The sequence below is a fragment of the Vicugna pacos genome, chromosome 2 (assembly GCF_048564905.1).
Source record: "Vicugna pacos chromosome 2, VicPac4, whole genome shotgun sequence".
NCBI lineage: Eukaryota > Metazoa > Chordata > Mammalia > Artiodactyla > Camelidae > Vicugna > Vicugna pacos.
In genome coordinates this window covers 41357233-41383166 of record NC_132988.1, presented here as the reverse complement: position 1 = coordinate 41383166, position 25934 = coordinate 41357233, and the positions used below count along the sequence as shown (strand labels likewise).

Here is a 25934-nt window from a genome sequence, read left to right as displayed (position 1 = left end):
CAGAACTGCATGAACATGTAATTTCCTGACATCCATTTGATTTGGGCCATTATTTTGATATCACTTTGGTATAATTTTAAATTTATTTAAGAGATACAAAATGTTAATTTTATTTAGCCTTTAGCAACAAAGCTATTAATTTATTATTAATGAGACTGCAAGAAATAGTAGCCTTAGCTCTAATACCGTGTGCCTGGAGCTAAAAAGCAACATTAAGGAAATCTTGTGGCAGTTAATAGGTTAGAAAGCAAACTCAGAATAATTGGAATTGCAGTAGCAAGCAAAGAGAAGACAATGATTCGGGGTAAGCAGGGATTTGGCCTGGGAGATGCAGAAATGTCCCTTTTGGTTACTATTCACCTTACCTCACAAGAAATACATTCCACATAAAGGGAGAAAAGAAAAAATAAAAACAACTTTATAACCATATACTCATGGACAAATTACTTAATTTAAAGAGCATGTTTGGCAATGAAACAGAATGAATACTCAAAACTAAAATGCAATATCAAGTACAAGATGTAACTGGGTCTCATGTTATTCAGTTGGTTTTGAAGTGATGGATTAAAAAAAAAAGTTTGCTTTTCATGCTAAGACATTCAGAAACGATATAAAATCCACGTATTAGTCATGAGTTTTTAGTTTACATGATGACGAAAAGGAAAATGTGAGGTAAACAAAAAGCCTCTATACATGGGTGCATATATTAATAAAGGCCCAATTTTTACCTAAAAGTGTAATTAAGACTTTAACAAAATATACAATCTTCAAATTCAGATTTTGTAAGTTAGTTTGTCACTAACAATATCTACTATATAAATAAATCATCCTACCTTTTAGTGATTCACTAATTATTGGGCCACAGTGAAATATTAATTTATCTGCATATAGCATATATTAGTTATTATTTAATGAGATGATATTGAACTCACCCATATAACGTCAACTATATTAATCAACTGTTCATAAAACAGATAACTTGACAAAGGCAGTAACAAGGTTTTATTACATGAAACAAATTGGACAAAATACATACAACTGACACAGTCCCTCAATTTGCAGCATTTTTCATTGTATTATCACTGATGCTTGACAGAACACTGGAAGCCTTCAGAAAGACTCCTATGATTTCACAGTTCCGTACAGTGAGGGATAGAAGGTGGCCATTTAATAAAATGGTAAATAATAACTAGAAATTGGTTTAGAAATTTAGAGAACATTTGATAATTATACAGATCATCCGACCTCACTACAATATTCAGGCTAAGTATGGAGCAGAAATAAAGAAGTGAAGAAATACCTGGGGACTTTGATGCTGCAGATCACTTACAGAAACAGTAAGCAATGTAAAATGGTAGTATTTTTGGCACAATCATCTGACAAATGTTGAAAGTCTCAACAGCCAAACAGCAGCTATCTTGCTGCTTCAGTCCCTCCCCAGACACAAGGATGATTCACTTTTAAGAAAATTTTATCTTTGGAAACCTGATCCTTTGAGGTAATCTATCAAAGAAGGGGGCTCCAAAATTCAATTTCTGGAAATAGTATATACTTTATGTCAACTGTGGAAAGTCACTCCTATAATAAAGAAATAGCTTAGCTTCTATTTTAGCCCATTATTTAACGAGAAATTTAACAAGGAACATTTATGACTGTGGGGTAGGTTCTCTGAAAATTCCTGAGTTTAGATACGTTTGAAAGTTGTAATCATTCTCAAAGCTTGCCAAGATACTGCAGTCCTGTACTTTCAAAAGAACTCAGGCCTAAGACAAACAGGTTCCTTAATAATGGCCTTCTTTTAAAAATCTTGCTTATTGGGATTCTCTAAGAAAATGAGATAGAAAAAAAAGAAACTATTCATAGTGATTAATTTATGAGATATCAGTAAATTCTACATTCAAAGTGCTGAACTTCCAGTTGGGAGAATATACAGTTCCAAACTGTGTGCACTCAGGAGGGATGACAAATGGGTTCCAAGCCGAGGGCTTCCTGAGAGCTCTCTGGCAGGGTGCAGTCACGTGCTTCTGTGACACAGCACCTGGGGAAACTCCTAACGGCAGCCACAGACGTGGTAAAAGTCCATGTCATGCCTTTACCATCCCTGAACAACAGTGTTTTCCCAATTATTAGATTCTTTAAAATTAAATCCCCAAAAGGCTACTAGAGAGGAGAGCAGAGGAAAAGCAGCAGAGTTCTTGACACATGTACCTGAGAAATTCCTTGTAGCCAGCATAGTTGTCAAGATGGCACCCTGTCAGGACAGGAAGGATACATGATTAATGCTGCCTCTGCAAATCTCTGACCTAGCAAATAAATAGTCCTTGATAACAAATCTTCGCCTGGCCTTACTTTCAGTCGGGGGTTTTTGTCTGGTTGTGGGTTTTGGTTGCCTGAGAGGAGCGGGCCTCTGTCTCTCATGATGCAGGGACCACCCTTGTGTGTGTGGTCAGATTTCCATTAGCAGTTTGCACAGCTGCCCCTCACTGAGGGAGGGACCACCGCACACATCACCACAGTGATCCTAGCTCTTCATCGTAGCTTTAACTCCAGTGTATACTCCATTTCCCCAAGACCCAGAGGAGGAGAACTTAGGCCTACACATTGAAAAGCCTTTGCTAATGCTAATGTTCCTCCTACAGAGTCTCACTCCTCACTCTGCCAAATTCTCCTCCTCACAAAAATGTGAGATGTCTTACCTTTAGTTTTCTTCTAGCGTTAAATTTCTTCAAGCAGTCTACAGTCTCCTGTCTGTGCATCATGGAAGCAACAGTAGAACGTTGCTGGAAGAGGAGAAAAATAAACTTAACTGAGGATATGTAAAAGATATTGAGCATAACAGTATCTTCAACTTCATCAAGTTTTTATTAATGGTGCCTGTACCCATATGATGAACTCATAAGTATTCAATTGCAAGAGTTTCCTAATAATGAAAGATTGATTTTGTAAGACTATTTGTTAAAACACAAAAAAGTGAAAGAAAAACCCCAAAACTTTGAAAGGAGAATCTGTTTTTCATTTTTAGCCCCTGAGGTCTTTGGAGAACCGTCACTTACACAGATCCATGGGTGTTTCAGTGCCTCTGAGGCTGTGATACGCTTGGCAGGGTTGATAGTAAGCATTTTATTGATGAGGTCTTTGGCTTCAGGAGTCACTGTGTCCCACTCTGGTGATGGAAACTTCAAAAATACAAATTTATGATGAGTTTTAAAAAGAGACACTCAGTATAACAGGGAGGAGTCAAATATCCTAATCATTTCCTTATGTAGTGAATTCCTTCACAAATTTACTTTTTGTATAAGTTAAATTATATCTACATAGAGATAAACTGATGCAGAGATATACATCCACCTCTCCATGTATATATCTATATTGAAGATATTGAGTGTAACTGATAAGGGACAAACAGATATATTAAATTGTCACGTTATAACTAGTGAAACATTTTAAAATTTAGAAAAATAAATTCAACCTTCTAGTTCTCTCAGAGCATCTTTGCTTTGATCTGAAAATGCAATTTTATGCAATGTTTCTCATATTTATTTATGCAAATTTGCAACAGTCAATAAAGCTGAGAAGTTGTCATGTCATGATGCTATTATGCCAAGGTTCAAAATGATATATTACATACTGTCACAGTTCATAAGAAGTAATAGCAGGGATAATAAAACAGCTTCAGTTCTTGTTCCCAAAGTGACCTATTAACTGTCACTATTTGGAGTGAGAAGTAGTAGTGAGACTGCAAGAGCCTCAGCAGGACTTCATTCTAATACTTCAAAAAGTTAATCACAAATTGAGAGTTCGGGATTAGCAGATACAAACTACTATATACAAAATAGGCAAACAATAAAGTCCTATTGTGTAGCACAGGGAACTATGTTCAACACCTTGTAATAACCTATAATTAAAAACAATATTAAAATGAATATATATATACATACACACACACATATATATAACTGAATCACTATGCTCCACACCAGAAACTAACCCAACATTGTAACTCTACTTCAACAAAAAGGTTAATCTATTTAATTACAAGTTTCACCAAAACAAAGTTTGTGAAAGTAGCCAACTCTGATAACATCTATTAGTAATCCATTTGCATACTAATAATTGTGTAATAAAGCTATTTATCCTAAATTTCTGTATGTGAATCTTTTGTTGATACTTACGTAGCCCCACTTTCACATAATAAGCATATTTAGCAGAAATACTGTTTTTGATAGGTTAAGAAAAGTGTGTATCACATTAGTTTTTAAACAAACAGAATATCAGGGTCTTTCCCAATTCATGAATGTTTACACACAATCTTGAGAAAAAAGCCATTGTCACTGGGTCATGGACTTAAGTTAGTTCACTTTTAGTTGTTATAAAATGGGCAGGCTGTGAACCATTGGCAAAATGAAACATAAGAAAAATGATACTAATTCTTCAATACTTGCAAATTTTGCCAGTTTAACAACTGTCATTTTAATTCCAGAATTTTATTTTGGGCATCTGTAAAAACTTGCTAGCAATCAGAAACTACTGAAGAAACACCCAAGCCTGACTCTTCATGATGTGCAGCTCTTCTGATAGCAAATGAGGAGCTGGGATCAACCTGGGTCAAGGTGGACCCTTTTCTTATTTTTCTAATTTTCACAAAGACATCCCTTCATATTCAACAAGCACTGCATTTGCAGAGCTATGTCTTCCCAGAGGAGTGCCTGGCCCTCCTTGAAGGCAGTGAAAGTGCTAGCTGCGGCCAGTGCAGTCATAATTCGGCCCAATTATTGTCAGTCTGGCTAGAAGGGAATGCTTCAGAACGAAAAGATTTTCAATCCCTGTGATATACACATCCACCTAAATCGAACATTTAGTCAGAAATGCATTGGGAGGTTGATGATACCTGATACAATATAACATAAACTTCTCATTTAACTTCTCTTACTTCCACACGTTGAGCTTCTCACTTTTCCTTTTTTTTTTTAATTGAAGTATAGTCAGTTCACAATGTTGTGTCAATTTCTGGTACACAGCACAATGTTTCAGTCATACATATACGTACACATACTCATTTTCATATTCCTTTCATTAAAGATTACTACAAGGTATTGAATATAGTTCCCTGTGCTATACTATATAAACTTGTTTATCTAGACATTGAGCTTGTAACATGAGCACAGAAGGTAGACACCAAATTGCCTGCCACTTAATACCACGGGAAAAACATCTCCACACTTTGCACTCTGACTTCCAGAGGGCTGTGCAAGGTAAAACCAGAGGAGGTGGAAAATCATACTTACGGACATATTTGTCAAAGGAGAGAAAATTGTACCAAAAAGCACAAAGTTAAGCCGTAAAGAGAAAGTAGATAAGGCTTTACTCTACAGAACTTAATTCAGATGCCTACTTTCAAAGATTTCTAATTGTAAATGAAATGTATTGGAACTGTGATTTTCAAACTTTTAAAAAATCTTTCTTTTTGTTTCCCCTCTTTAATGGAGGCACTGCGGATTGAACCTAGGACCTCGTGCACACCAAGCACGTGCTCTACCACTGGGCTGTATCCCTCAGGCCCCGCAACTGTTTTTCAACTGCGAAACCCATTCTTCAAATGAAAGTTTGCACAGAAGCCCACCGGGTAAACAAGACAAAAACAGTCAAAACTGACATAATGGAACAATGCTCTACTTGATACATGGATCATTGCAAAGTACTGTTTGTATCTAATTATGAGACAGGCATTGGGAAATATACCTCAGCTAAACAGGTAGTAATCATTTCTAAAGCAGAAATCATTTAATTTTTTTATATTTTAAAATGCACTAAGATCCAAAAGCACTGACAAGCAAGGCCCTTCCTTACAGACTTCAAGCTGTCTTCCTTTAGGAAGATAGAGAGCTGCAAGCAAATACAAACTGAGTATGTATGCTGCATTTCTCATTCCTTATCTCCCTTTCCCTAAAAGAGAGGAAAACGATAAGGGACGTTATTGAACATAATGGTTAAAATAGCAATGAAAAAATCTGAGTCTTAATCAATAAACAAAAACCAAACCCTCAACTAAAGGTACATGAATATTTACTACATACATCATAAGCTCCGGCCTTTATCTGCTGATAGAGTCTGTGCTGGTCTTCATCCCAGAAGGGTGGGTATCCAACCAGTAGGATATAGAGAATGACTCCTGGAGGGAAGGAGCACATTAACATAGCTTTAAGTCCCGTGGACAACAACTGGTTAAATGTGGCGGATCACAATGACATCAAGCTGCACCCATTCTAAAAGAGGAACCTGAATTGTTGGTAAACTTCAGAGAGACAGGTTATTCTCTTCTCTGACATGTTCTGTGGAGAGTGAATGTTGATCCTCCCACACTCAAGAGCTCTGACAAGGCAGCAGTCCAAAACTGGCACCCACGAACCCTCAAGATGCACGTCTGAAGACAAAATGGGCTTGCCCCTGGGGGGACATATCTGGCCTCCCTGAACTCTGCTTGTGTGTGATCCCCCTGCACTCTCATCTGCTTAGATACCACGTGATTTTAGTCACGTTAACACTTGACGTATAAAAAATAACAGGTTATATGGCAACAAACTGGACAACCTGGAAGAAACAGGCAAGTTTCCAGGAACATACAGGCCACTAAGACTGAATCAAGAAGAAACAGATCATTTGAACAGACTGAACACTAGAAGTGAAATAGAATCGATAATAAAAAAAACCTCCCTGCAAACAAAAGTCCAGGACAGGATGGCTTCACTAGGGAATCCTACCAAACACACAAGGGAGAACTCATACCAGTCCTTCTCAAACTCTTCTAAAAGACTGAAGAGGAGGGAATACTCCCAAACTCATTCTCTGAAGCCACCATCACCCTGATACCAAAACCAGACAAAGACACCACCAAAAAAGAAAATTACAGGCTAAAAACATAACATGTTATTAACTTCCTCTTAGTCATCCTGCTGCTAATTAGGACATTTTGTTGAGTGATGGTGCCCTGGTTGTAACTTCAGACTCTAAATAGCCAGGGTCCTTGGGAGTGTGGATAATATATAAGGAGATGAAAATCCTTTTCTCTTTAATGATCTGAGTCTTCAAAAATAGAGTTCTTTAAAACAACAACAACAACTAAACCAGTGATACTACAGAAGAGTATATATTACAATGAGGGAAAAGGAAGAGGAGACTGAAGTTGAACATAAAATTCAAAGAGTTAAATACTCAGCTTTAACACAATTTGATATATTTTTCATAAATATGTAATTATTCACAAATCAGTGTCATCAATATCTGATTTAACTTTTAAGTTAAAAAAAATTCTTGTCATCACTGGCTTTTAACTTGCTTTGAAATCATATCTAGGGTCTAAATGTCTCCTGGGAAGGTCCTCTTTCTCATCATACATCCCTTCCTCTACTTTTGAAATACTTTATTGCCCTGCTTAAGGTCTTCACTTTCTTTTCTAGCCCCTTGTCCTGGAGTTAGGTCTGCCATGGCTCTGATGTCTCCTGCCCCCTCTTTTCCTCTTGCTGCACTCCCTTTCCGCGGGAAGCCTGGGAGAGGTGGGTAAGATAGGGAAACTCTGCCTGGTGTGCCTTAGATTCCTCTCTCCGCTCATCAGGGCTAGTCACTTGTTTCCTTACCTTTCCTTTGTCAGGGACATCTAGCCCTGTCCTGTCCATCAGCCTGACATCTTTACACGATACACACCACCGCGGCTGCAATGGCTTTAAACACGGGTTTAATTGCCTTAGACTTTTCTAACCTGCTTCAAGGAGATCCAGTTCAAAATCAGATCACTACCAGAATAAAACATTTTAAAAAACATTATTAAATAAAAACCCAACAAGGTTTTTAAGTCGAGATTGAAAGTTATTTCATCACAGTGGAGTTAAAAATCAAAAAAAAAAAAAAAAAGGACCATATAGAAAGTCACAATATATTGGTACCTCACGTTCACAACATACAAATATTTTTCCATCTTTCACTACATTATAGATTTAATGTGCATTCACTGAAATTTATTTTCATATTTTTACTATATGATGTAATGGATGCATCTAGTAATAATGATGACAACAGTGATGACGAGTGCCTGTGTTTGTGTCCCCAGGATGCAAGCAGAAAAGAGAACGTACCCTCAACGGTTTTAGCCCTCAGCTATGGTTTAGGGAGTGAAGAGGAAAATCAGTTTTGTAATGGCAATAGTTTATACTAATTTTTAATTAGACATTTTCTAATAACAACTGGAGTTTAGGCTATTATAAAATTAAAAAACAAGCTCACAACTGTGACATTTAGCACTCTGGACCTAGGCTGGGATTGCAAGCCTGGCCTGCTTCTGAGGGTTTATTCTTGTGCATTACATTTACTTGCTGTGGTACTTCTCTGCGAAGGGAGGGCTCTGAGACAGTTCATTCCCCAAGAATCAGCAGCCACAGTGTAGATAAATGTTCATTATTTGTTTGATTGAGGGGTTTCTACCAAAAATGTACTTTTAATAAAATAATAGCATAAATAGAGAAGATTTAGAAACACTTTCAGGTCAGAAGACTTAAAGAAAAAAGTTACAGAGGCACTACTGAGCAGGCTAATGTTAAATTGTCAAGGCCTATTAAAATAAACATTGTTCTGTAAACTAACTCTGACTTGCTCATTAGACTAGATTTGGAAGCATTTCTGAGTTGTAGCTCTTTCGTGGTTCTATTTTCTGAAAGTATAGAACAAAGACGAGAGTTGTGGCATACTAAGAAGGATAATACTAGTCAGTCTTATTGTAGATGACACTAACTGGGCAGTTACAAGTGCTTTAGTGCATTAGCTCATGCAACCTTGATATGTTACTATGTGGTAAATGTTACTGTTTCCATTTCATAGATGAGGATGTGGAGGCTGACAGCTTAAGTAACATAACCGAGCCACAAGCAAGTTTGACAAAGTCTTGTCTTAAACACCCCCTGAGGTCACTTTTTCTTTCTCTGTGAACTTTAACAAGAATGGTCATTTTCAATTTTAAAGTGTTTGTGTTGTCAAATTGAGAGGCCTTGACAGTCACACAGTAAGGTCCTGCCTTAAATGTTCCCCATAGCCACTTTTTCCTTTACCTATGCACTTTAACTTGAATATTTTAAATTTTCTGTTGTCTAATGGAGAATCCTTGCCTTACTAGTAAGGTTCCAATTTATAATTTTCTTTTAATCCTAGTATTTTACCATCTTCTCCTGGCAGAGAAAAAATATGAGAATAAATGAAAAAAAAAAAAGAGTCTTTTTTCTCTACCTATAACTAAGGCACTAACATTTTTAAAAGCCAATCAAAGAGTCTTCTTTTGCTTTTTCTGCAAGAACATATCAGGGGGCGATATGACCTCCAAATGTCAGATGTCTCTCATGATGTTAGCAGCCTTCGATGATCACTGCCTAGATACTTTGTTTTGCAAAAGAATGATATTCTAATTCCTTTATGCCTTTTTTAGTCGAAGAACAACTCATAGTTCATATAAGAAAAGTAGAGGAATTGATTTTTTTCCTTTTTTATACATCAGTTTTTAAAATAATACATTAGTTCCCCAGCATCCTCTGAAGGCTAGGATTGCTGTTCTATTTTGATTATCATTACGAATGCATGGATTTAAACTTACTTGATGTTTCAATCTATTACTGTAACCTTTCTTATTTATCCTCTAATTATCCCATCTTTAACCAGTAGGAGACTCTTCAAGTTGGCTCCTGAGTCCTGTTAATGCGAACTCTGTGGTCTCTAATAGTCTCTGTTCTTCCTGGTACGGCTGGGTGCTCCTGAATCATTCTGTATTTTTCCTGCTCCAGACTTGGGATCAGTTACTTCTACAAGTAATCCTGGTTTCTGTTAGTGGAAACCAGAGTGTAGAGACCAGGACTGGGTACTCTGAGGGGTGCTCTGTAGTAACTACAGGTTTCTTCAACAAATAAATTGAGAAGAGAGGAGTGAGGAGAGTGGGAAGGAAAGAGAAGAGCAGAACTTACAAGTGAAAAGAGAGTTAAAAGACCAAACTGATAACAAAATGATAAGACAGGAGGGCAAATAGCAAAACTACTAGATACCTGATGATTTTAAGCAATTACTATTATATGATACTTTAAAATATTGCTACCATTGTCACACTTTTAAAAAAGCCCTTTTCTTTTAGAGATATTCATTAAAGTAATTATAGATGTATTGATACAATGTTTGGACTTGACTTAAATAATCTCGGGTGGAGGAATGAGTAGGGTGGTGTAGATGAAATAAGATTAGCCATCAGTTCATCATACTATCATTCTCTCTACTTTTGTAGAGAGAATTTTCCATAAAAACTTAAAAAGCTATTTTGACATAGTCAGCTTCATATAACATTTTAAAAATGGAACCTAAAACTAGTCTTCATCATCTTATGTACATATTTGTGCTTGGGAGATGCTAGAGTTGTTTGATTAATAAGAGTTGAGAAGCACTGATTACTGATTACGTAGAAAGACTACATTATCAAGAACATTCAAAACTGATTTTTAATAAAGTCTAGAGTTAGAAAAATGATTAAAGCTATAATCACACTAATGATTAAACCATTCTAAAGCCTGCTTTTATGAAAAAAAGAGATGAAGAAGCAATGTTGAGAAACTCTTGAGAAGCCAGAGGCAACTTAATGGAGCAGTCTAAAAAGACATCCACTTCATAGTCTCAGAAACTAAAGGGCATACCACGAGCTTGCATACAAAATGCATGTGGGGTCTGGAAACGCACAATTAACCAGTGAGGGATATGTATGGCTCCCTTTTATCCCTTATGCAAAAAAAAAAAAAAAAAAAAAAAAGAAGAAGAAAAGAAAAGAAAAAAAGAAAAGGAAGAAATCACAGTTCAAATAGTGATAATGCTCAACTAACACTCTGGGACCTACAGGGCAATGATGGATAGAACAAAGATAAGATCAAAGCAAGCAAGATAGAAAATTACTTTTCAGATAATGAAAATTATTCAGACCATGTAGTAGGAGTGGCAAACTGAAAGGCTTTCTGGCACCAGGCTAGGGTGAATGCCAGTCCCCGCCTTGTGCACGAGGGAGGGCAGGAACCAGCGGAGAGCAGGTGTCATCTGTCTGGCAGGTACAGCTGCCACATAAGAACAAAAGCATCCTGTTATTAGTTCTTTCGGTTAGAGAAGCCAGGAACTGACAGTTTCCAAGGAAATCTCCTGGTAACACATTATAAAGATAAAGGCCAATGCCCCAATATAAAAGCTCCAAATGTCTGGCCAAGACATCTAGAGGCCAGCTCTTTGCAACCTTTGCTCTGTTCTGTCACAATCCCAAAACCTGCTGCTCTAAAAGAATTCGCAACTAGCTGGGTAAAAGTTGGTGTGCCTCAAAATCACCGGGCAAGCTTGTGAGAATGCAATTCCTGAACATCACAGAGACTATTTTCCTATTATTATTATTATCATATTATTATATCCTATTATAATATTATTCAGGTTCTTGGGTAGGTCCCAGAAAGTTGTATTTTGATAAGCACTCAGGTAGGTCACTTTGAAGCATGTGGTCTGTGATCTACAGATTGAAAAACATTAAGTTAGGGAAACTATGAACACTATATATTTTGAGAAATATCTAAAGGGATGTAAGTTCAGAGTAAGAGGATATTGGTAGGGACTATCATTGAGGATAAAGCTCTGTGGGTTGAGGACCGATGAAGATGTGAGTCATGAGGGATGAAGATGAGAGCTTTCTGACTGTAAGACACACCTGTGATGGTCTAGTGTCAGTGCACTGCAGAATTGCTGAGAGCAACGAATTGTCCAGTAGCTTTGAGATTTCAAAATGGTAAGTACTTCCTTAAAAAGTGCTTGATGCTGATTTATCACAGCTGAAATATGAAAAGGCTAAGGTTCAGAAAACACACAATGGCTGGACCTAAATTGGCCATAAAAGAAAAAAATGAAATACATTCTATAATATTTCAAAGGTTGGTCAAAAGCTATAGTATATTCTGTGATAGCCACTAATTTATTATCACTCATAACTGTTCTGGTATCTAATTCAGGTAGAGAAGTAGCAAGACAAGGGGTGTGTGTGTGTGTGCACATGTGTCTGTGTGTCGGCCATGTTTATGGCTTACATTTTTATCTTCTAAAGCCAGGATGTAGAAGGAAGTTTGGTTCAAAACCATTGCTCCAGTGGTATCTCTAAACAACATTTGCTCATCCCGTTAGGGAATTATGAAAATAGCTCTATATGCAAGAAAACTATCAAAATCAATTTACTGTTGTTAATAGCAGAACACAGGGCTATGTTCTTGCTTCATTAATGTCTATTATTTACTTTCCAGTAATGGACTAATAGCTTTCAAAGACCAGGAACAGGTCAGACTCTATTCTGTGTGAGATCACAAAAGCAAGGTAATGGTGGTAAATATCTGAAATTTCCTGTGTACAGATTATTGCATGTTTCTAATAAAAAATAATGCACAGGCTTCTTTAAGCCATTACACCAATACTGTGCTTTACTCTGTTCTGTGTCAACGACCCAAAGACAGCCAGAGTGAGTGCTCATAGTTTAATTCACATAGAAGATGACCTGCCATTTTGCCAAATAGCTTATCTTGCATTTCTTTTGTTATCTGGGTTGTCATTTCTTACCACACTATCCAATGTCTAACCTTGCAAAGAAGTAGTTATTCAATTGGCAAGAGCTAGTGCTGACAGATGGCTGAAAAAGAGTTTCTCTCAAGATATGCCATTACCTAAAAGCTGTCAAATAATGCGTACATTTCTTTCGTGGTTATTACAATGGAGATGAAGAAAAGTGCACCATCTTAGAAGTAAACTGAATTTAATGAAACTCTTATGACATTTAATAAAATGGTGAAACAATATTCCAAGCCCACAGCAGTAACCCAGAAATGTAACAAAAGGCAGAAGAATCTATTATGATGTTCCTGGTGGTGGGCAGTGGGAGATCATTTCCCCCAGGTAGGTAATATTAGAAAATATAAGACGTTTCTGCAGGTAGCTGTGCGACCCCAAGTGCATTTCTAGGCATGCAATCAAAAGAAATTCTAAAGAAAGTGGAAGCTGATGGCAAATATATGCTCTAAACAGGGTATAGCTTGTCACAAAGGGATTTGGTTGCTTGTAGAAAATTGTGTGAAAAAAGTAAAGGTAAGGATAGAACTGAGCAAAATGGAAGGTGGATCTGCTCACAGCAAAAGTGGGGTTGAAATCTGTGGCTCTAAGTTTCTAGCCATTCATGAGATCTGTGTGCACGTATATATTTGTAGGTATATGTGCATGTCTATTTAATATTCACTTATTTTTTATTGAAGTATCATTGATTTATAACGTTGTGTTAGTTTCAGGTGTACAGCAAAGTGATTCAAAAATATGGAATGCTTCACGAATCTGCGTGTCATCCTTGCACTGGGGCCATGCTAATCTCTGTATCGTTTCAGTTTTAGTGCATGTGCTGCCGAAGTGAGCACTACTTAACAGCCTGTAAGACTGTTACACAGCTCAGACAACAAGGAGAGAAACAACTCTTCATCTATCTTTGTTCTTCCAGCCAAGTAATTCAGAGCTTCTCTCACAGAAGTTATCTCACATTTCACAGATGTGAAGTCCCATTATTACAAGATATGCCATTATTTTAAAAGGTTATCTACATAAACTGTATTATGGAAATGTACTCAAACAGAAAATTCCAAAACCAAGTGTGCTCAAATTTACCAAAGTAATATCAAAATTGAGCACAGTATGTTTGGTGAAGTCTAAGATAGAGAGTCCAAAACATGATGATATGTCACAGTTATTAAAAATGCAGCTGCCCAGCCTGAGCTCAGAGCCACTAAAGTGAAGGGGCCCATATAGGGACTGGACATTTCCACGAACATAAGTTTCAGCACTGATTCTCTTATAGAGCCATGAAAGAATTCCTAGTACAGTATCACGGGTTTTGTGGGATTTCGTGTTAAAGATCTGATATTCTTCAACACCAATAACATTGATACGTTGTAAAACAATGTTTTTAATGCAAGAAACAAATCAGTGATTGAAATTATTTAAAGGAATGAAATATGATTCAAGAGCTGTGAAACTGGTCCACAATAATATGTATTGCAGAATAAAACGGAAACAAGAAGATAATCTAAAGGTGAAGAAAGAAAGAAGAGAGAGAGAGAGAGAATTTGGTATTCAAATGAATGGGTGAAGGCATCACAATACTCAGCTGGCAGTCACAACAATAATGCTGAGTCATCCATTAAAATGTGCTCAGTCTCTCTCACAGGGCTACATATCCATTATCTGGAAACTTCATTTATAAAGAAACATTTTCTAATAACTATAATAATAATAACTCACGTTTACTTTATTTAAAAAAATCCTCTTGGCAGTCCTAGGAGGCAAGTACTGTCACTATCTCCATTTTGTAAGAGGAAGCTGAGATGCAGGGACTGCAGGATTTGTGCCGGTCCGAGAGCAGGACTGAGGGGCTGGGTGCGTTCTCTTACCTGCTCCACACACGGCCTCCTAACTTAGGAGGCAGGTGGGAGAGAAGAGGAAGAAGGGGAAAAACTAGGAGGGAAATGAGAAAAAAAAAGAAAGAATAAAGAAAAAGGGAAGTGGGGGGAGGCTGGAGATGCCCTTCTGATGAAGTGAAGACTATGAGGTGCCCTGACCACAAGCCCTCCTTGCCCTGCTTCTGACCCATCTACACCATACTCACTCTCTCTCCAGTGTCAGGTCTAAGGGCCGAACTTCAGCTACCTACACCCACCTCCACCGTACCCTCCACAAAACCCATCTACATCTGCCTGCCTCTCAGGGTACTAGACTCCTTTTTAAATTCATCAGTAGAAACAGATCAGTGATGGGAGCTGATTCATTGCAAGGGAACTAGTCGAGTTATCTGCCATTCATGCCTAGATTTGAACAAGGACATTTGAGGCAATGCTTTAACCCAAAGTCATTCTGGAGTTCCTGCTTAAAAGACATTCTCCGGGAGGCAGGAGGAAGACACAGCTTGGGGCACACCTAAGACCGCACACTTTAATTAGGTGACAATTCCAACTTTTTGGAATAATAATAGCTATTTGTATTTTCATTAGCTTTACAAACTATAAAATGTCTTCATTTACTGTATACCCTATTTGACCCTCATATAATTCTGTGAGGGCAAAACATTCCTATTTTATAGGTAAAGAAGCCAACTTAGAGGTATCAAGGAGATGGGGGCAGAAGGTGCAAAGCAAAGACTCGAATCCAGGCACTGTGGCTCCAAATACCGTGCTCTTCTCATAACTGCCTTCCCCGGCATGAGGGTAACTCAAAAACCCAAGATGCACCAGTTTAAGATCAAACAAAACACCAAGTTGCTGTTGCTAATGAGATAAAGCTGACATGAAATACAGTGGGATAATCTAGCTGGACAAAGCAGTAGTAGTGAATTTATTTTTGTTTTTAAACAAAACTAAATCAAAAAGTTATTTTCAGAACCAAAGATTTTTTTTTTTTATCAACTCCTTCCAAGCTTACTGACGAACACCCAAGGCAACAAAATCTGTCTGCAGCATAGGAAAGTCAAACTCTTTTAAAGTCTGGTAGTAATGACAGTGTCAGGAACCGAGAGGATTAGCTCCTGTCAATAACCCTGGTAGAAACATGTTTCAGAAGACCCTGTAGCACCCTTCTGTATGTCAGCCCTCACCTATGTGAGAAGTCTGTGTTGACATACAGAGAGACTTTTATAACAATTGCAGTAGAAATCCTCCCCTGCACAGGCTACTTATTAGACTAGAGTCGGTTGCCAAAGGTCTAAATCCCCACAGGACAGTCATTTTCATTTTTTTTTTTCCAAGATCCCACTATTTCCCTCTTAACTCCTGCTGAGTACCTCGTGGTGCAGACATGACACCTGCTGTAAGGGTTGCCTGGAGAAGGTGAGAGGACAGGAACATAAGTGTATGACCTCTGTGAGGGCTGCTCTATGTCCCTGATCTCAAGGTGTTTCCCAGGACCAGGAGCATTAGCCCCACCTGGGAACGTGCTAAAAATGCAAATATTCCCACCCTAGACCTACTGAATCAGAAACAGCAACCTGCTTCAACCAGTCCCTCCACGTGACCATGCTGTAGGTAGAAGTTTGAGAATGTTAACTCTAAGCTGACCGCTAGACAGCACCAACTTCAAAATGAAGAGATACTATTTTTAATTACAACAGAACTGGTGTCCTACAGAATCCGCATGAAAATATGACTCCTTACCGCATGCCCACATATCCACTGGCTTTCCATAAGGATCTTTACGTAAGACTTCTGGAGATAGATATCCAGGTGTGCCAGCAAAACCTAGGAAAACAGACGTTGATGAATCAAAACCAACTTGACAAAACCAATACGAAACAGCAAACTAAGGAAGAAAATTTCTTTGGGCTTCTTTATTTGCTGATCTGTTCATCAAGACAAAACAAGGCTCTCAGAGTACTAAAATAATGGGGTCGAGTTTCTCTCCATAACAGAATCAACACTAATGTGTCCTGCTTTGGAGCTTATTAGAAAAAACACATCTTTCTTCCCAGATATGAAGGCCAATCCATTGTGCCATGTGGTCAGGGTGTTTACTTTCAGGCCACTTGGTTAGCAGTTCTGATTCGCACTGACTTATATGGGAGTTAAAACTGAACCTGTGAAGGGGATCAGAACATCCTCCCCAACACCTGAAAAGAAATTAGGAGAAAACTGAAGATAGGGTGAGAACCCTGCAAAAGATGATAATTATCATGATGCCTACCTACTTTATTATGAGAAGTAGTCATTCATAAAATAAGACTCAAAGCATAGATCCTAGGGACAAATTTAAAGCAAATTTTTAGTAAATATTTTTGAAAGTGAGGTAGTCTGTGGGTGGGTGGTGCTAACGGTAACTGAAGAACTCTCTAGGAGAAGAAATAACCTCAAAATATATCAAAGAGCTCGCCATGTACTAATAAATCAATAATCAGTGTGAACTTGTAACTGGAAACTAAAGAGAAGACTTGGGAATATTCAGTTAAATCACTATTGAACAAGTTTCAGCTAGAATTTTAATGTAAGAGACATTAAGTTGGCAGATGGCAAAAGGAAGTTTCATATGCTATAAATCAGTGTAGAATCCAATAAGGTACACTTAAATCACAACTTATAGCTAGAATCTAGAGTAAAAGATTTCTTACTTCTGAAAATAATAGTTTTCAAATAAAAAAAATTTACTTTACCAAAAAATAACTATTCCTGCTTGGAAGTTGTGTTTAAAAGCACAAAAAGAAAGAAAGAAAAAATACTTAAAAGGATATGTAATTAGAAATTCCTCTAACTACGAATCACTGATGAAGCATATTATATTTACTGGGATGCAAAGTGCCCAAGGAAAGAGCTTTTCCCCTCATCCTCATGACAAGTTTGTACTTAAAAATAAGTGTGTGTGTATATGTGTGTGTATATATATATGTGTGTATATAAATATATATATAGAGAGAGGGGCATGGTTACTTCTCTGAAAATTATATTAGAAAATGAGGCAAAGGATTTTGGATTTCATTTTTTCCATTTTCATTACTTTTCGCTTTCCTTGTTTGTTTTAGAGGAGGATGGGTGGACAATGAGAAAGGACTTCAAGAAAAGACCCATATGTTATAGCTGAAGCCCTACATGGACCACAGTGCATCCAACTCTACCTCACACTTTACTTGATAGAAATGTTCGCTTGGCAGGTGTGAGGTGAAGAGAGTTACTGAGCAACAATGGTGGCTCCCCTGCCTACAGCACCAAGATCACCTGGAGGAGGGATGTGGAGGCAGCTGATCCTGAGGTGGGGATAGGCACAGCCGTCCTGAAGAGCTCCCCAGTGCTTCCCATCTGCCGTACCTGCTCTCTCTCATTCCAACCACTCCTCCCTGGCTGAATTATGGACAAAGGGAATCCGATGAGAAACCAATGTCAGAGGCCAGATTAAAGACCAAGGCCCTGGCTGGTACATGAAGATCGTTTATCTTCTCATCCCTGCCCCACCGCCCTTTCATTCACCCAACATCATTTCTTTCTCCTTCTGAGCACGTACCCTAAAAAATCTCTTTAAAGTCTCTTGAAAATAAACTTCTCCTTCTCACCCTTGATTATACTTTTTCTATTCCTTGAACCCTCAATTTTCTTCCCCTACCTTCCTTCTCTGAGAGTGGCTCTAAATCATTTCCATGTTAGAGATCTCCTTAGCTAACTACAGTTCTCAGTAGTCCTTTCTTTCTCTGAATTTTGACTACCCTTTTATACACAATCCATACCCTTCTATCTAGAATTGGTCAACTTTAATTCATGTCTTCAGTAACTCAGGAGACTACATGGCCTGGAATAGGAACTGTTAATGATATTGCATCTAGGTAGAAAAGACAGGGAAGTGAGTCATTATGTAAGAAATTAGAAGATGATCTTAAATATAAATTACTACCTCTCCTGGAGACTCAAATGCTAAGAGAATATCATCACACTCATTCATATTCAGCACTACTATCATTGCAGCAGCCAGTGGGGTCCTTACTCCTAAGAACATGGAAGCCTACATCTAAATGCGTGAACGTTAAAACGGCATGCTTACTCTGCAAGATGTACGTATGAATACAGAAACACTGAAGGTAAAATAAATAAGGTCTTCTCTAGCAGGAGATTAAACTCCTAAGAATCTAGTCTATCATGATACATGCTGTTAACAGGGAGTTAAATGAGGGCTTGCCTTCTCTAGAGACAGCATGTTTCTTGTTCTGAAAAACCAATAGCAATATCGGAACAGATCACACAAAGAGAAAACAGACTTACTTACTGTTGGAAATGTATCCATTGCAACATACTGTCATTAAAAAACCTTAATATTTAAAAAAGAGACATAATAGCAACCAAGCAAAATCATTCTTCCATGAAGTAAGATCACGGCAGTTATCCTGCTCTCCTAGCAGCAACAAAAAAACCAGAAGCGTACTGCAAACAGCATTTCTAATCCCATAGGAGAAACAGACTATTTTTCTTTGGTAAATTTTCTAGCCATCTTAACAAGTGTAATGACACAGGGTGTTACTTCTAGCCTTCTTGGCTGGTATTCAGAGAGGTCAGGGCTAGAGAGACAGAAGAAGCAACATGGGAAAAGCAAACATTTGAACTTGAAAATGAGAATTAAAAAAATAATAAGACACAGTAGATAGCTTATATAATGGCTTTATTTTTCTTATTTGTATTAGACCTCTTATACTTATTAAAATTACGTAAAAGCCTGAAACTCTGGCATTAACACATCATGGAGAAAGAGTTCTGCTCTTGTCTTATTAAAAAAAAAAGGCTCCACACTCAACAATGATATTATATTTTAAAAGGTAAAATTAATCAAATACATGTGACTATGATGGCAGATAACACTGAATATAAAAACAAGTCATTCATACTAAAACATGCCTTTACTCCTAAAACCTAGAATATGTCAGGCAATATCCCCCAAAGAAATGTAGTACATCACATGCCCACTTTTTTTCCCTAGGTAGGTAACCACGAGAATTTGCTTGAACTTGAGTAGAGTAAGTTTTAAAAAATAGCTTAAAAAAAGCTAAAAAAAAAAAAGGAAACATATTCTCTTAAGCTTAGAAACTATGTGTTTCTTTTGAATACTTTTGAAATGCTAAATTTTCTTAGAATTTAAAATGTACCTCTTAAAGTCATTACTCTAATAGATACTTCAGCAAGAACTTAACTGACACCATCATACTGAAGAAAAAATGTGAACTTTACTCTCCATCTGTCATTGTTTCTCTGGGACCAGCTTGCTTTGAGAAACGAATTACCACAATTTGAAATTTTGTGTACTTCTGTTTGGACACTATTGCTTTCACTAGTCTGATATCTGGTCATTCACTCAACAACTTTCACTGTGTGGGCAAAGTACTGCGACATGTGTTTCATACCAAGATGGTTTTGAAAACCTACTGAACAGCTTTCACAGCCCAGGCATGTTCCACTGGACTACTTCACTTAGTCTCGTAACAGCCCCGTGAAGGAGTGTTTATTATCTTCATCTACAAAGAGGACACTGACCTCACAGAGCTTAAATGACTTGCCCAGTGTCACAGCTATGGAGAATCAGAGCCAGGATATAATCTCTAGTATTTTAAATGAAAAAGCAGAAACTTCTCCCTGCACACAGTCACTCAAACAGCTTGTGATCTAGCAGAACAGATAAAACACAGAGCACCAAAACGGAACAGATTTCAGGAGTTCACGCCAACCCTCTTGTAAGTATCATCCAAGTGTTGATGTTAAATTTCAGCCTCAGCTCTGACAATAAAGCTTCTGTCTTATTCCTGGTATCCAATCGTCATCTTGTATGCAGTCCTGGGAATTGCATCCCTGAGCCTAAGTCCCTCTTTTTGGTGGGTGAGGTAGGGTTCTTGCTTTGCTCGGGACAGGACTAGAGTTCTATCTTTGAAACCAGCCTCTGGGGCTCCAATTTCCCCTAAACAGACTCTTAAGAGTTTAGAGGCTTGTTGCCTGGAACTTGCTTGCTACTAATGTAGTCCTCCATTCAAGCTGTTTAATGCATAGTTTGAACTACTTCCTTAGCCTAATTGGCTCCTTGTCCTTAGGCTGTCCTCAAAGCCATCCTCCACACTGTGACCAAAATCATCATCACATAACATAAACCCAAGTACGTCCCTTCCTACTTAAATTTTTACCAGATCCCTGAAACGTCTAAGATAGAAGCCAAACCATTCAAAAGGACAAAAATCCTTTCCTATCTCATTAACTACCGTGCATCTCAGTATACTTTATACTTTAGCTGTAACAAATTTCTTGTTTCATGCCTCTGAGATTTTGCATGTGCTGATCCCATCTCCTTGAATGTCTGTGAATAAACCTCTCATTCAGCCACTAGGAAGGCAGAAGACTCATCCCAATCACTGAAATTTCAACCAGAGGCAGAACTTCATAATTCCTCTCTTGTGCTCCAGAGCACCTCCCTCACGTCTCTGTGAAGGTGCTCCCACACTGCATGGTAAATACTTATTGATATGAAAGTGTGAGCTTCTCGAGGGGAAGGACCTCCTAATTAACTGATGCATCTTCAGTGATTTGCTCTGCCCATCTCTGTGACAGCCCTGCTACTTTCTGTTGGACCCTGATTCCTGTCACTGCATATTCTTTATCTGTGTCAACCATACCTTTTCCTAGGATAAAACATCTCTCTGAATCTCAGATTTATAGAACTAATTCTAGGTCCTACCTTCTTTCAGTCTGCAGTTAACAAGAACAAGCTTTACTCATATGTCAAAATATGACAAACCAAATGCCAAATTTGGAGGTACTGAATTCACCTGGTGCTTAGGGAGAGCCTTATTGTAAAAGGCAGTATGAAACTGGAAAGATATCACAGACAAGGATAATGGTCAGGTACTACTGAAACAGGACAGGCAGCAGAAAATGAGGTCCTCAGTTAGGCTGCCTGTAGGGGAGACTGACAAGGCTGCCCCACCAGCCACCCCCATTAACTAGTGGGGGCCAATCAGAGATGGTGAATCCTGGGAGCTCTGTGTACATTTTAGTACATTTGTGTGTTTAGGGATACAGAGAAGCATTTGTGTGTAAAACAAAAGAAGTAAGCACTTTTTGAGCTCTCTTTCTCTTTGTTGTTGTTCAAAGTGAAGGGCATTTAAAAGATTTAGCTAATCTCAACAAACTGAAAGTCAGAAAAGAGGAGATACTGGGGTTACGCGGTGTGGTTGGTTATATTTAGGACACTACATGAAAAATGGGCTGAAATTGGGAAATGGCAGAAAGAGAGGCAGAAGAAAATCAGTGAGTGAAATAATGTATTCAGGCTAAATATCGAAACAATCCATAAGCCTGGTAAGAAATGCTATAATTTGAAAATTTGTTTAGAGTTAACCTCTTCCTTAATTGCAAGGAAACAGTAATTTGATCATATAGAAATTTTGAAATTATCAAAATTGCAGAGAAGAAAGTGGCACTTTGGAGAAATAGAAGATGAAAAACACACATAGACATAAATCTGTATATACCTTATAATATTTTTAAAACTTTAATTTGCTCATCACAAAATATGTAAAATATTCTGCAAGTATTTCCTGAGTACCTACTACTTACAGAGGCGTTTTTGGCATCAAGTGAGGCTGTCTGTGAACAATCAGTTTTCTCTCAAATAAAGTAATCTTAGAATATTTGCAATCCTCCTACTATTCTCAGTACATAATCCGTTTTTTACCCATCCTTTAACTTAAAAGTCTATGTGTTATTGCTCTATTATATTTTCCCTTAAATTATTTCTGCACTATATACCTTTCACGCCAGGAATGTTAGGTACTTATAATGGTCCGATATCTTAAAATTAGTCAAGTTGTCAAAATGAACATTTCCATCCAGTTTTGGTTTGGAAGTGGGATGTGCCTGGAGCCAGAAAAGAACAAGTTGCTCAGGGGAAGGAGGGCCTCTACTCACCAAACCACGCCTGCTGGTCTCCTTGAACTTCTATGGCTAAGCCAAAGTCTGCCAGTTTCACAGCTGCTCCCTTGGATTTGCTAGCTAAAAGCAAATTCTCAGGCTTTATTCAGAAAGAAAAAAGAAAGACTGAAGTGAGAACCGATTTTAAGTGACTATTCAAAACTAGCATTTTATAAGATAGGGAGGGAAAAAAAAGTCATGCACTGTCCTCTCTCCCGGAGACTGTCATTCCTAAATCCCAGGGAAAATGTAGTTAGAAAATGATTACAAATGATCATGTGTGCAGGTTTCAGACAGATGCATAAATGCCCTGGAGAGATACTGGGCTGAAAAGAGAATTCACTTAGGGAGAAATCCAGCGAAGGGGCGCACCTGTCTTGACCTGCTCACATGCTTCCAAGGGCTGCATGACTTGGCCACAGACATTGGCTTAGAAGCCTAACAGAGCAGACATTTTCAGCAGAAGGAAACTTGGCAAAATGATAACAAGAGTTGGACCAAACTACAGACATTTGGCAAATGAAACTGTGCAAATTAAATCCTAGTTGACTTCAACAGTTTGGACCCAAATGTAGTGATTTTGACTCCTCTGTGTTTCCAAACAGTTTCCGTACAAATTTTTGAGTCTTACTCTGAATTCTGTATTAAAATTGCTGTCTTTAAGAATCTGTTTATTCTTAAAGGCAGAAAGAGTCTACTATTATTTGCCAAATGTTATAGTCGGCTTTTTTTCATAAGCCAATTTTTAAAAATAATTGATATGTCTTCAAAGTGTGATTCAAAGCATTACTTATATATTTATTTTCACATCTCAGAATACTGTAAGAAAGACACATTTTATTTTCTTAGGTATTTATTGTTACTCAAGGACTGATAACTCAGACTTGGAATAAGGCTGTGTCTACACCACTGTTTCCCAACCAGGGCATCGAGGTACATTGGTACTTTGAAAATAAGCACCAGGACAGTCTTAAATTTCCCTGGGCCACCTCTGTGGATTTTAAGAGATGAAGGGAGAAGATGGTTAGGAAAAGGAGGCTAATTAATAAATATGGTGAAGTCTATCATCCCCAGGTATCTGGATGAATGTATGTCCGGATTGGAATATATATTCGGGAGAGTGGTTCATCTCCTTACCTTGGGATAAGACCTGGCAAATTCAGAGATGTGCCTCAGATTGAAAAAAGCTGGGAAACAATGGACTCTACAAGTGCCAAAACAATTGTCTGAAAAATCTAAAACCAGTCAAACTGGTTTTGTTTCTACATTAACAACTACTTTCATTTTTTTTTTCACGAAATTGGCTACTTTTTTTCCTCTTACTGAATTAGTCAATTCTGTAGGTTGTTTTGACCTTGGGTAAACACAGCCTAAACCAATATTTAATTTATTAATTAAGCCAGCCATGCAAATTAGCAAAGACTCATATCCAGAACTTGGAAGAAATTAGGTTAAGTCTGCAAGAACTAGAGTGTAGGCAAGTAAGTTTTAATAAAGTACCAGACTTCTTCAGGCTCTTGCTGCTCACTGCCATCAGATTCATCACTGCCATGACAATTGGTAATTGTAAGGAAAGCTCTGTAATTTTTTTTAGGGCTGATAGGGTTTTTACATCGACACTAACTACATGATAATTTAATGTGGGTGTTGGAATGAAGATGTCTCAAGAATATGAAAGATATCCACACTAAAATAACTTTTAGTAAAACCTAACATTCAAAATTACTTGGAACTCTGTTTATTCATCAATATACTATAGTACCTAACCATGTTATATTATTAATATCTGACATTTTATTTTCACAACTAAAATTTAAAATTTATACTCATGCATCTTCTAATTCAATCAAGAAGTGATTTATAGCTCTTAATTTATGGAATAAGTAACTTGGAGAAAACCTCATTAAACTGTAAGCAATGGTTTATTTCTCAGTAACTTTCACTTTCAAAAGCATTGCAATGTCAGAAATCTCTGCTCATGCACATCTGTCCTAGTTTGACAAGCACAGACTCATTCAAGGAAAGAGTTCCAAACACTTTAGGAATCAGTCATTTTAGGTGTTTTAAATCTCAAGTGGTATTTAAAGTTTGTTGAGCAAATGCCAGTTTCATCAGTGAATAAACTTTAATGTGCTTTTATTCCTATCAATAAATCAAGAAGTTTTAGGGCAGTGCTCTGTGCATTATGCCCTTAAATGCAAAGTATCTGCCAATTCAGAAGTGGAATGGAATGCCCCAGAGTTTTAACATGCATGGCCTCTGAATGACTGAGGCAAATAGTCATACCTAGATGCGACCTAGAAGACCTCCCTTTAGGGGCCTGTGAGTCATTCGGGAAATAATAAATCCATCTGGATCAGTGTTTCACCTTATACCCATGAAGACTGTTCAGCTGCAGTTATGTACAGGAAAAGGCAGGGGTATTTCAAAGGTATTGTATAGATTTAAAAATTAATAGCACTGAAATGGCTTCATGTTTATGCATATCTTTTAGGCAAGCCTAAAATAGAGTATTATGGAATGCCAACTGAAAAATTAGGATGATTACTGACTTTATTAAAAGATTATTTGCTTTATAAAATGTTTTATCACAGTGTTTCTTCTAATGGCCAGCTTCGGAGAAAATTTACAGTATCACACAAATTTGACTTATATACAACTCTTTGCAATACAGTTGTGTGAATAATCCTGACATGTCCTGCAAGGATATGGGAGGCTTAATTACCAAGAATTTCTAAACCAACATTTAAACCAGGGCATACATACTTATTCTGATTTTCTTTAATTACTACCATTCACACAGCCTCCAACTTAAAAACATACTGTACCACAAAAGTTCACTGGCAAGTAGGTTAGTTCAGATTGTGAATGCCTACAGGAAGGAAAATGATTTGTGATTTTACTCTACAAAAGCTGAAATAGTAGAATCTCTCACCTAATCAGTGGCTACTTCTTTAGAAAGATCATCATTACCCTTTTATCTGCTACTGTTCCACTATTTTGATTTTCTAAAACAAATGAGAAAGGTGAGGTCAGAAACCTAGGCCTTCAATCACAGCTCTAGGTGAACTTGGGGGCATAGCACTATGAGAGAAATGGGCAACACTGATGATTGAGGATAATCTAGAAAGAGGGTGAAGAGCTAGACTTACGTCCTGGGCCTCACTGTTATCAACTATGTGGACTGGGGTAACTCATAGACTCTTGGAACTAATTAATTAGTTCTTCATCCCTCAAATGAACATCACAAGTATATAGATATCTCAAATTCTTATAATGCAATCACTTTTTAGGTTGGTTTTTAAATAGATTCTACTGACATTCTCACACCCAGGTTCGTTCCCCACCCCATTGCTTCCTAATGATGCAGGATTTTCCACGACATCTGGTCTTAGCGTCAACAACCATTTATAG

The 25934-nt window shown here is 37.6% G+C and overlaps 1 protein-coding gene and 1 non-coding gene across 14 annotated transcripts in view; both read right to left on the bottom strand.

Annotated features, from left to right (window-relative positions):
• Positions 1 to 25934, bottom strand: part of CAMK2D (calcium/calmodulin dependent protein kinase II delta) — a 294475-nt gene that overhangs the window by 51625 nt on the left and 216916 nt on the right. For all 13 annotated transcript variants that reach the window (XM_072938444.1, XM_031691363.2, XM_006217352.4 and 10 more), the window contains 6 exons: positions 22518 to 22620; positions 16260 to 16343; positions 6075 to 6169; positions 3054 to 3176; positions 2697 to 2780; positions 2209 to 2251 (listed from right to left, as the gene is read on the bottom strand). In XM_072938444.1, coding sequence (XP_072794545.1) covers positions 2209 to 2251; positions 2697 to 2780; positions 3054 to 3176; positions 6075 to 6169; positions 16260 to 16343; positions 22518 to 22620 — 532 coding nt within the window. The remainder of the gene's footprint in view (positions 1 to 2208; positions 2252 to 2696; positions 2781 to 3053; positions 3177 to 6074; positions 6170 to 16259; positions 16344 to 22517; positions 22621 to 25934) is intronic.
• LOC116276858 (U6 spliceosomal RNA) lies at positions 13378 to 13481 on the bottom strand. The gene has a single exon (XR_004186372.1). It is a non-coding gene; the product is annotated as a U6 spliceosomal RNA (small nuclear RNA).